The sequence below is a fragment of the Mytilus galloprovincialis genome, chromosome 1 (genome assembly GCF_965363235.1).
Source record: "Mytilus galloprovincialis chromosome 1, xbMytGall1.hap1.1, whole genome shotgun sequence".
Taxonomy (NCBI): Eukaryota; Metazoa; Mollusca; class Bivalvia; order Mytilida; family Mytilidae; genus Mytilus; species Mytilus galloprovincialis.
In genome coordinates, this window is record NC_134838.1 from 27,218,928 (window position 1) to 27,232,479 (window position 13,552).

General features: G+C 31.0%; 1 protein-coding gene across 1 annotated transcript in view; it reads right to left on the minus strand.

Annotated features, from left to right (window-relative positions):
• The window catches only part of LOC143070875 (putative methyltransferase-like protein 24), a 93,592-nt gene that overhangs the window by 4,603 nt on the left and 75,437 nt on the right, over positions 1-13,552 (minus strand). The window contains exon 11 of the mRNA XM_076244988.1: positions 13,042-13,177. Coding sequence (XP_076101103.1) covers positions 13,042-13,177 — 136 coding nt within the window. The remainder of the gene's footprint in view (positions 1-13,041; positions 13,178-13,552) is intronic.

Consider the following 13,552-nt stretch of genomic DNA (forward strand, 5'->3'; position numbering starts at 1 on the left):
TACCCACAAATTGTCTTTTTTGTAAGGTTCTCCTTTCCTTTCTTGCTTTTCAATCGTGCAAGTATTTCAGCAAACTCAGTATACTTTTGTTTAAATTCAACTCTGAATGAGTTCCAGCCATTTTTCAAAAATAGCTAACCAAAGTCAAAAGAAACCTTAATTCTGTTTGGCCGAATATTTTTTCTGTCTAAAATCAAAAACTTCTTATTAAAAATACAGGACATATTATAAAATTTTGTACAGTTATAATAAATATATAATTATAAATTTTAGTAAAACTAAGACATGTAAGTTTACATTATAAAAATTATATAAAAAATGAATAATGATAATTTGAAGATATTTTGATATGAAAATAATTCAAATAATGAATAGTAATACTGATACTAAGTAATTCCAATCATTTTTTTTAAGCATTTCAAAATATTATCTAAAAACAGGCTTTTTTTCAATTTGGAATTATTTTCAAATATGTAATTTGCATGATTTCTTGGGTTTGAAATTCCTTGTTTATTCTGCACCACAATTTTTTTAAGCATTGCATTACACTTTCCATACAATATACTGTGTATATATAGTGTTGAGCCCGGCACAGTGCATTCTATTGAAACTGTGTTATCTTCTTTGTAATAGAAAGTAGTAGGCGCCAAACGAAACATTAAAATACAGAATAAATATGGAATTAATAAAATATTTCAAGCACAGGAATTTATGCAAATTCCATAATTAAAAATATTTCCAAGTTGACATAATAGCCTGTTTTAAAAAAAAAATGTTATCCAAACTTATATATGATAAATTGTTAAATTATGGAGTCAAATTTCATAGGAAGCATTTATTATTATATATAATAAGCCTTATGCAAGCACACAACATTATGTAGTGCCTTAACCTACTTAGTAATAGCCAGTTTTTTATCCATGTTATCAGAAGTAATTCTAGAAACTTTCATACTGCATTTTAGTATACTATAAATAAAAAAAAATGGTTAGTTCTTGAATATATGACTTAATCTAAGTTAATTCTTTCTACTAAACACAGTAAGTTATTATTTAAATAAGTTCTAAGTAATTCTTTAACTCAAGTGAATAAAATTAGTATTAATATTTGTTTTAATTTAAGTATTTTTTTTGATAGACACACATTTTCAGTAAAACTCGTACTTGTTTCAAGTTACTATTTTCATATCTAGTATAATATAAGTAATTGCTAGTAATATTGTGTAATTCGTAAGTAATTCCTAATAATAAGTAATAAAAAAGAATACTTAATTTAAGTAAAATATAATTACTGAGTAATTTTTGTTTTGTGTGTACATGTGAACCATACCAATTAAAGAAAAACATAATATATAGTTTACAGTAGATAAATCTGTTCTTCATATAACTGCGTTCTACACAATTGAACATTTTGAAATTCATTTACAAATAAGAAGTTAAAATTAGATTTGTCGTTGCAAGCAATAGCGGATGACACCCTTGTTCCCCAATTGCTATTGGTTCATTTAATTCCGAGATCCAGAGTTGACAAGAATGTGTGGAAGAAAAATTAAAAAAAAAACAAAAGAAAAAGAAACGAAAAATAACAATACATCACCGAAACTCCGTTAAGGGTGCCATAATAAGGAAGTAAACAGTAAGACACAGTAGGTGTTCGCTTACAATGTATTGTCTTTCTCAGAATTCTGTATAACATCAAGATAGAATTATTCATCTTCTATTATATCTTAGCTTGTATATGTCTAGTCTTTTAATATATATTAGTTTTATAGAAATAAAAAACCGATATATGCTACTATTATATGTCTATAGTTTTCATACTGATGATTATGATAACATTTAATATGGGCCACTGAGCTATAAATAAGAGACCAGGATTAAATGTTGTATTTACGCCAGACGCGCGTTTCGTTTACAAAAGATCCATTAGTGCTTTGGAATCCCAAAAAAAGGTTAAATAGGCCAAATTAAGTACGAATAAAGCTGTTTTTCACTTTGAATGCATCAAATCACATAAATTTAACCAAAAAAAGTTTAACAATAATACCGAATGTAATGCAAGTTTTTAAAAAAGGAAATAAAATAATCAAACATTATCCTTTAATAACTTACAGTATGTGTATGGAATATTCATAGTCATGGTTACAAATCAAACGATGATCTTTTTTATTTTTAAACAGTTTTAAGATGAGACATGTATATTTTATCAGAAACCAAGAAAGAAAAATGTAAACGATACAATATCCAAGTCTTTAACACCTTTTCAATATTAAGACATAATAGAAAAACAAACAAGATGGGGTATATATGTAACACTCCCAAACGTGCCTTCCCCCCAAACTTGTCCGATTTCCCCAAGCATGTCCGTAATATTCAAGTTTACCCAAACGTGTCCGATTTCATAACCCCCAAACGTGTCCGATAATTGTTATTCGCGTGTTAAACGTGTCCACTGTTTAACGCAAAAAAGTCTCACGCTAATACACGAACGTCCTAAATGACATCAATAACCTTTACGGCAATTCTGTGATGGGGGTCGCAGTTGATAAAGTGGTCCAGCTGCAAGTATGTATGTTCAAAAGGAGCGAACGTACAAATAATTTGAGTACAGTTGAATTAACCGTCTACTTAATTAACCATTTTGTACTAATAAACTCCAATGATGCCTTTTATATTAATCCGAATATTGCACAGCGGACTTTTAGTAGAATTGACTTCCCTTCTTTTCGATAGTTCTTGCATTTTAAAGCTCTTCAAATCATAAACTGGTTATCATTTTCTTAAATAAATTTTAGATTTCTAGCATCACTATATAGACATGAAGAAGGTTATTATCATACCGGGAATTTCGGATTGGGCCTACATTTTAATGGTTATCCGGGTTTACACTATAAATGGGGTTTTCATCTTAAAAATTAAAAAAAAAAAGTTTAGACCGATTTTTTTTCACTTCAGTAAGAAACTACTTCAATGTCCGTTTTGTAAAATAGGCCGTTTTAAATAAAAGTTTCGGAAATTAAAAAAAATATGTTGCCTCCCAATACACAACTGATGGCACAATGAATGAGTAAAGTTTAACGACCATAACTGGCTTCACTGCCCTCGCACGTTCAGAATGAAAGTTTTTTATGCGCAGAGAATAAGAAGTTCATCTACTCGAGGTATTTGATTTAATACACACAATTAAACAGAACATAGCTGCTTCATTAAAATTCAACATAACTGAACGGACACTTTTACCAGGGTTATACAGCCTAAAGTAATGTATATCTGATTTCTTAAATGAAATAGTAAAATGAGTATACGTTAAGGAAAAACACTTAAAAAAAATAAAAGGGACACGAATGATGGTTCCAGTAAAAGTAAAGAAGAGCTTGATATGGATACGTGTGGGGAATTGGACACGTCTTGGCGTTTATATAAATGACACGCTGTGGCGCCCTTTTACATTTAGACATTTTTTGCAGTTCAGTGACGTTATGTGGATACGTTTGATGTAATCGGACACGTTTGGTTGGAAGGACACGTTACGTTTCAGAGTGTTACAAATATAAAAAAAAGAAGATGTGGTATGATTGTCAATGAGACAACACCCCACAGAAGACCAAATGACACAGAAATAAACTTATATAGGTCATCAAACGCCTTCAACAATAAACTAAGCCCATACCACATAATTAGCTATAAAAGACCCTTAAATGACAAATGTGAAACAATTCAAACGGGAGAGCTAACGGCTCAATTGTATACAAAAATTGAACGAAAAACAAAAATGTAACACATCAACAAGCCACAACCACTACATTCCAGACTCCTGACTTTGGACAGGCACTTTATACATAATGTGGCGGGGTTAAACCTGTTAGCGGGATCCCATCTCTTCCCCTTGCATGAGACAATGGTGTAGCAGTACAATATAAGAATGAAGTATCAAACTATTTGAAAAAGGTTTAACTTATCAGATGGATAGAAATAGAAATACACAGAGTGGACAAGGCCAGGAACTTGTATATCCCAACAACAAAAAGACACTTATTACAGATTTGAGAGAACTCGTAGTTACTGACAGCAAGTTCAAAGCAATTTACAACTGATAAAAAAATTATGCATCTAAGATTAACCAAATATTACACACCCGACATCCAATGGATTTAGTAGAAAGACGTCACAAACAGGCAGAGAAAAATAAACACGACATGACATATTTTCGAAAACAGTTGATTAATAAATAATGTTATTACACGTTTTTAATTAGTTGAAAACTTATCATAGTAAATTTCCTTTTCCTCACAAACAAATAGTTCAAGTATGTCCTTTTATTAAAATAGTTTAATCATCACCAAATTCAAACAATTTTCACATCTCAGGCTGCCTGACTCAGGATGACTCGTAAAATAATCTATTTCATCCCATTAACCAAAACTACGGTACCACGATTTCCGAAATACAAGAACAACGTAACATCTTAAAAACAAACTGATATGTCAAAATAACAAGATAATTTATGGTGTTATGCTACTTTTTATGGTGTTATACTACTTTTAACAATATTAAAGATCATGGTTGCTCTTCTCATGTTATCTATGTAGCCGCATAGTAGTTCTCTTAAATTTAAATGTAAGGATGGATTGTATGATATAAATGATAGCAATATTGGAACACAATGACTAAACAATGTTGTTGGCATCTATTTAGAATGCTAGCATGTCCTCTTTTTATTTAAAATATTGAATCCTAAAGAAAATTCAGTAGTTTTCATACCTCAGACTCACTCGTATAATAAAATCATTTGTCTGCATCAACCAAAACTGACCATAATTGCACTTTATTATGTAAATCTTATAGTCGCATAGTAAGTCAATAATATATTAATGTTTGAGCATATTAGTATATTATTATGTTAATATTATAGTCGCATAGTAAATCAGTAATAGATTCATGTAAGGATGGATTGTATAAAACAAAGTATAGCAATATTGGAACATAATGACTATAAAAAAAATTCTGCATCAATTTAGAGGGGCAACATGTCCTTTTTTTCAAAATATTGAATCGTAAACTTTCAGTAGTTTTCATTCCTCGAACTGACTCATATCATAAAGTTATTTGTCCACATCAACCAAAACTGACCATATTAGCACTTTATTATGTATTTCTATATAACCGCATAATAAATATTAAAAAATACTAAAATTTGTTGAGGATTCAATATTCTAAATAGAAAAAAGATATGCTGGAACTCTAGATTGATGGGAACAACATTTTTTAGTCATTATTTTCTTATATTGCTATCATACGTATTATACAATTCATCCTTACATGGAAATATAACTCATTTACAATGCGGCTATATAGATTTACATAATAAAGTGCTAATTTGGTCATTTTTGATTGATTGAGTCAGGTATGAAAACTACTGAAATTTGTTTAAAATTCAATATTTCAAATAAAAAGAGGACATGCTGGCACTCTAAATTTATGTGAAAAAAATGTTTTAGTCATTGTTTTCCTAAATTACTCTCATTTATGTTATTCAATCCATCCAGATGACATTGTTCTATTGGCGCCCGACGAAGAATTACTTCAGCAAATGTTAAATATTGTTCATAAATGGTGTTCGAAATGGAGATTATGTATAAATTTTGACAAAACTGGTGTAGTGGATTTCAGATGTGGATCCTCACCTCGATCTGATTTTGGTTTCACTTGTGGAAATACCGTTGTAAAAATACGACAGCAAATATAGATATCTTGGTATGTGGATAGATGAACACCTAGACTGGAGTTTTACGGTTAGAGAAGTAAGAAAATCGGCCAGTCGAGCTTTGTCGGCACTTTATACTTAATTTATAGCCTGTGGCGGGATGGACTGTTATATATACGAAATTTGTTTTTATATGAAAACCTTGCTCAACCTGTATTGTTGTATGGATCAAGTATCTGGGGTATATCGGAACATAAGCAACTAGAAACTGTGCAAAATAGGACATGTCGATACTTTTAAGGAGCCTTAAAAACTCCACCAATCTAGCCGTTCGTGGAGATATTGGATGTACAACAGTTAAAACAAACAGAACATTGAAGTTATGAGATTATTTTTCAAAACTTTCTAATTTAGAGGATGATATAATAGTTCGGACTATCCATTGAAATAGTAAGACAAAACACCCATCGTGGCATTCACGTGTAGTAGCTTTACTGAGAAAATCTGAATTGAACTTTTTAATCAATCTCAACATAACAAGCAAACAAAAGCTACGAACGGCTCAAGACAAACAGCTATAGATCAGGAGAAATGGTTAATTGATGTTTTTGACGATAAAAATTCTATAAATGGAAACAAGTTAGAACATACATGGTTTAAAAACAATTGCAAAACTAGTTTATTTGTTAAAACAATCAACTTTCGTGACCATCGACGCATTTTATCAAACTTTCGATGTGGATCGCTGCCGCTTACGGTTGACACCGGACGTTACACCAAGCCGACCACTCCATTAGGTGATAGACTTTGTCTTTTATGCAATGACAATTTTAAAGAGACAGAACAATATTTTGTAATAGACTGTAACTTTTATTCACATATAAGAGAAGAACTTTTTAATTATATTAATGTTTTGAATAATACTTTTAATGTTTTCAACTCTGATGACAAATTTGATTTTATTATAAACTGTGATCATGCTTCAGTTTTATTAGCCAAGGCATTGCATCTTATGTTTAAACGTAGGAAGAAAAATTTGTACAATTTATTTTATAAATGAACTTAAAGGAGTTTTTTTTAGAATTTTTAGTATCATGAAAAGTTTTATTATTTAATATTTCTTTTACATTATAGTCTATATTTTTTTAATTTGAAAAGGATGAAAGTGTCTTATATGTCTAAATGGCAGGGATCTAATATGGTTTTAATGATTTTTATATGGTATATGATGATGTATATTGGATTGTAACACTATAATAAAGTATTTACTTACTACTTACTTACTTACTTACTTACTATTAAAATCTCACTTATCTAATATTAATAGATACGTCACCTATATATCAGTGTTGTTTGAGCGTCTTTATATACTATGATCATACGTTACTGCAAGCATGTAGCTGAACTAGATCAGTGGAAAATATGAATAACAAAAATATCTACGAAACGCCTGCTTTTATCCAGCTATCAACTCGTTGTTGTATAAATAAAAAGTTCAAAAATAAAGTTTTGATTATTTTTACTTGAAGAAATAAAGCCTCTAGTACTCCACCTCCATATTGAGCAAACAGTATTTTTGAAAGAAATTTTGAGAATATTTCTGTCTCTGACGTGACAGTTCCATTTCGTGTCTAATTCGTGGTCATCGGTTAAACTATGTAGATTTCTTTGAAAAATGTTTTAAAAAAAAGCAGATTTGGATTTCAAAACTAAACCTTAAAGCGTCAGTTATACATTGTAGGATATAAACAATAAATGTACTTTGTCGGAAATACTAAATGTATGTGTACTCGTTAAGAAAGGAGAGAAACCCTGGACAAGAGTCGCTTTTGCGTTCTGTTTCTAAATATTGAACAAAAAAGTATTGTTTTTAACAGGTAAATGTAATTACAGGTCACAATCGCCGCGATATAGCCTTTTTGTGTTAATGCGGCGTAAAGCAACCAACAATCAATCAATCAAATTACAGGTCACCAGATTAGCAAAGCTTTACCTGTTATATTGCTAATATTTGACAAACGTTTAATTTCCAAAACAGTTTACTTGTTTCTTTATTATATTTAATTAAGAAAGGAATCATCTTTTTTAGACAATCCTTTAGAATTTTTTTTATACTGAAATCTATTAAACTTTTTTTAAGAACAGTTCAGTGAAAATTGACTTCACAATAAATTCCAAAACATATAAATGAACTAATGTTAAAAAGCATACAGGACTAACAAAGGTCAATGGCTCTTGATTTCGGGCAGGCGAAAACATGCGGCGGGGTTAAACGTGTATCGTAAGATCTCAACCTAGCCAATGTAGAATAAAGAAATATATGCAAAACATACAAGTTTTCTAAGACTAGACCACACAAGCGGCGACCAAAGACATTGGTCATCGTGTATTGATGTGAAAAAGGGAGAAATAGAAACCATTTCATCCAAAAGGTATAAAATAGGAGAGTTTTATTATAAATACATTTTTCAAAGCCATACATTTTAACGGCATGATGATACACTTTTATTAAAAGTACTTATCGAGATATAAGACATATAAGACATAAAGCTTTTATTTTTATTTAGAGTCGGTATATGCAGAACAAGTGCAAACATAAGCTCTGAAGAGCTTTTAAAACCGCGGTTATCTAGACGGCAACAGGTATATTTTCAGTTTCATAAAAACGCCAAACGAAACATATACCCAAACGACAGCTGTGCAGTCCTTTTTTCTGCACCTTTTTCATTGAACCATGTGTACTTTGTGTTTCTCAGAGCAATTTAAGACTTGTATTAAAAGTAAAAACATTCTATGTTTTTTTTTCCAAATTAATTTGATAAAGAAAAGCATATATTGACATTTCTTAAATAGAGAATTAAAAATATATAATTTCCTTTCAATAAAATAATAATAAGGTCGTTTGTGCTCTTATAAACTCCGTTTGTGCCCTATGCGCTACATTGTGCTTGTATGTGTTCAAAAGGAGGGAGGTCCTTTGTGGCGTTTAAGAGACAAAAAAAACATGTCATAGTGAATAGGAATGTAGAAAAATTAGTCTCAGGATATAATAACTGTGTGAGATTGTTTTTTATATTTCTTTTTTATAATTTTTAAATGTATAAATAATTTGTTCCTTGTTAGAGGTCATGCTTTACCTCTACCTCTATAACCATTGCTCATGGGGTAAAGCACTTACTTTGTCCAGCAGGTAATAGTTCAGGTGGTCTTTGTGACAAACAGACACCTCCTACCCTATGCTTCAAAACTTTTACAGGTCTATTGTTATTTTTTATTTTAAAAACATGCCTACCTCTATTTCTGGTAACCATTGGCGTGAGGTAGTGATTACCGCATTGGACTACTTACACAAAGGTTCCTGGTTTTGTTTGTAGCATAACGTCCGGTGGCAATACATGTAGTTTTTTCATGTTCAGATCAAGAATATTTTCGAACGTCCCAAATATTATTTATAATCGTTATGGATCAGTCTGTTTAAATTGACGAGATGGTAAAATTGAAAACATACTTATACAACACTTTATCAATATCCCTTTCAGGTTGCATTTCTGTAGATATTAACAATGCAATTTTCCATAGGAACTCCTTTTACGGCTAAAACTGTACAACTTCTACTATGAAGTTTTGAAAAAAATCTTTTCCTAGAATTGAAAGTTCATATGCACTTCAATTTTTTTCAAGGGTCAAAATATAGGTCTGTGCGGCATATTTTCAACGTTTATATGCCCTGAACTTTTCATAGTTTAAACAAACACTAATTTTCTTAACTGCCCTACCTCGAAAGAAGGGTTACCACAGATTTCAATGTAAACAATATGCACATGTGTATTTACTGGTTACATTCCCAAGTTATGTCTCTATGAGATGGAACACAGAGAGCATAACTGGGAACCAGTATGTAAACACAATTAATGTTATATGAATATTCTAGATCTCCCAAAAACAGGCGTGTTTTGAGAAACAACTGTATTTACAACGTGCAACCTATACAAACATTTATTCAAATAGAAACATACTTGAGTTAATATCTTTAAAATCTGTGAGATAAATAAAATTTGGTTAAATAATGAATGTTCTCTATTTTCACCCTATATACAAACATTTATTCAAATAGAAAACACTCTAAAATCAGTTTTTTTCACATTGATACTCAATTATCAGAATTATAGCCTTTACGAAATCACTTTGTATACTCAAAGTTTTTTTTAACTGAACATTTTAAACCCCCAATCCCTGTTTCAATTTTTAAAGGAATTTGAAAACAAGACTTTAATTATTGCCAGCTTACCCTATTCGCATATTTTCTGATATAAAATGCCTAGAACCTGTTTAAAACTGTTTTGATGACAAATTGAAAGCATATCAGAATACTATTATACATGTAATGTTTAGAAGTCAATCATTACAACATTCAAAATTATATAAAGTATCCAATCCTGACTCTGTCTCCAGTCCACATCTTACTGTATGCCGATTTGTCAGTAAAAGTTCACATTTTCTGACTCAAATGGTCGATTTAGAATTCTTATCACATAAGTATCATCTGTTATCATATATCTGACACAATTTACCTAATAAATATTCTAGAAGTGTTCAAATAAGCCATATTTGCAAAGTTGTATGCATGCAGATACCAGTCTGAGATATAAATTCACTTGAAATGTTATAGAAATGACTGCTTACATCTGATTTTTGCATAACTTCCAAGCATAGTTATTGTTTTCTATATCAAGAACTAAAAAAAATCTTAAAATCATAGCATTTACAAGTTAAATTATTTGTTTTATGACCCAAGGATAGGCAATTTTCTATGTTTTTTGCCCCTGGGGCCTCAAATTTCCTAAATCATTCTGCTGTTTCTAGCAATTTGGAAAATGTAGTACAAATTCAGGATAGAACACACTATTGTAAGTTTTGTTGAGATATTTTTGTATTTCTAGCTTGTATTTTTTATGCCGTGATGACAAAAAAGCAGATTTAGGTGTTACGGCTTACTTTTGTGTTATCGACAGGACACAAACACCCCATAAATAATATTCAGGAAGGATCGATGAGCTTCAATGACTGTGAAGAGTAAATATGCGCACTTCTTAACAATTTAACTCACACATATGCAAATATTATGAATTAATTTTGTATTCAGGACTTTAAGTAAACTATGCGTACTGTAAACTGTGAATTTATGCTGAGTCGTCATACCTAAGGCCCAGGATTCTACCAATCTTCAGAAAATATTTATGAAACTTCATATTTGAGTTAATTTCTTTAAAATCTGTGAGATAATCAAATTGGGTTTAATTCTGAATGTTCTCTATTTTCACCCTAGTTAGGTTGCATTTCTGTAAATATTGACAATGCAATTTCCCACATGAACTCCTTTTACGGCTAAGACTGTACCACTTTTACTATGAAGTTTTGAAAAAAATCTTATCCTAGAATTAAAAGTTCATATGCACTACAATTTTTTGTCAAAGGTCAAAACATAGGGCTGTGCGGCCTATTTTCAACGTTTATATGCCCTGATCTATTCAAAGTTTAAACTATAACTATTTTTTCTAACTACCCCTACCTCGAATGAAGGGTTACCACAGATTTCAATGTAAACAATATGCACATGCTTATTTACTGGTAACATTCCCAAGTTATTTCTCTATGAGATGGAACACAGAGAGCATAACTTGGAACCAGTATGTAAACACAATTAATTTTCTATGTATATTCTAGATCTCCCCGAAAGAGGCTTTGCAAATTCTCTAATAGAGGGGGCATTTCAAGAAGTATCGTTTCCGTATCTGATACGTTGACGTATATGAACGTATTTATGGGTTATTGATTAAAATTGATGATTTATGTGTTTAGATAGTACATATTTTATATGGGTTTTTTTTGGTTAAGTTATATGTCTTTTGGTCATTAGTAAAAACTTTGTATTACACGATAGTTTTCAATCAATTGATTTTTACTCGTTTATAATGAAAGGCTCGATATTCAAACCTTTAATCATCACTTTTCAGACATAAATTTAAATAAAAACGCTGAAAATATTAATGCTTGAGTAAAAAACTGTGATAAAAATTGCGAGAATAGAGAAAAGAGAGATAACAAAAAGAGAAAGGGTAATGACAATTTCTGTTCTCTTTCATTTTTAATATTTGAAGAAAAGTATTTCCTGCTAATTAAGGTCTTTCCTTTTACAAAAGGGAAAGACCTTACTGTATTTCTTCTGTTTATTATTATTATTCTTCCGCCAAACTTTGACGAAGTTAGCAGCCTAAACCGTAAGACGCGTCGCTTTCATGTTCACACTTTGTATCTGTGTCATGAATTCCAGATTATCTGGAACTCACCCTGTTAGTCGAAATATTTTGTCGGTTCGGAGTAATCCCTCCGAAACCAAAAAACCTTGTTATCGTTCCAACACCGTAACCATAATAGGTAGAAAAAAAACAAAGGGTAAAATTTGTTCAGGACCAGACCTCGGTTCTTCGTTACATTTGGATCGAAAAGATTCAACGACTCATTGGTAGGGTTATGCCCCTATGAAAATTAACCGGTGTCGGTGGAACACCAAAACTCAGAAACCGTAAGTCGTAGAGACCTAGGACCTTCACCAATCATCATCAATTCATGTATCTTTGAAAAAAACCTCAAGGTCAAATTTGTATGTTGACCTTGACCTTTGACCTAACACCTTGTTATGGGATAATCTCAGAAACCATTATACTTACAGAAGTTTTAAATAGTGGAAAATGTTTGGGTCATTATGGCGCAACTTTGTTACATTTTGACCAAAGAGATTTGACCTTTCTATAAGGGGCATAACCCCTGTTTTAGGTTTCTGAAAAGACAAAATCAGCTTTTACTATATAACCAAAGGTCCTAGACCCTTGGGGTTTTCAGTAATGGCATTGGGGACTAATGACCTTGACAAAGGTCAAAAGGTCAAAGGTCAAGGTCATGTCCCAGATAGCGAATTTAGTGTTTTTAACCTTATATAAAGGATTTTTAGTGTGTTTTGGAGCTTTTTAAAGTTGACCTTGACCTTTTCAATACATTCTACGTCTGTTGGAACATGTATTTTACATTACAAAAGGAAAGACCTCTCAATTGTTCAAGAACAATTGACAGTTTAATTCATAAATATTATTGGTATCAGTCATCAATCCGACTCTACTGATGTTTCCATTTATCAGCAAATTTAATGTACTCGTATAGATATTATTAACGTCAAATTCATTAATATTCAATTTCAAGGCTAGGTAGTTTCAAGGTTTAACCACCATTAGTGTCTGAATTGTCCTACTCGTTATATACATGTAACTAGACAAATCTACTCACTGAAGTATGGTTCAAATCCTCAAAAATATCTTGCAATGTGGACACTTTCCATTTTCCTAATTTGCCTGTTACGCTGCTTAACCCCAAGTTGTGGAACCATAAACGGTCACCACGTCTCATGTCTGGTAGATTGATACTAAAATAAAGTGAGTCATGCTAATCTAGCAAAGTTGTTACTATAAATAAGCTTACCAACAAATGTAAAATACCTATTTTAATATTGGTGATAAATATGTCCCTGAAATAATCTTTACAGGGAAAATGTATTGTCATTTCTTTTGAAAACAGTACTTTCAGATTTGGTACAACATATTAGATAAAAGAATAATGTCACCAAACTTTCCATTAATCTAGAATTATTTCATATACTTCAAGCTCATAATGCACACACATATACAATTAGTATTACTTAATAACGGTACAGATGTATAAGTGAACATTAATATGAATATAAAACACATACAGACAGCAAACGTGATATTAGTTACATTGTAAACAGTCATATTTTTGT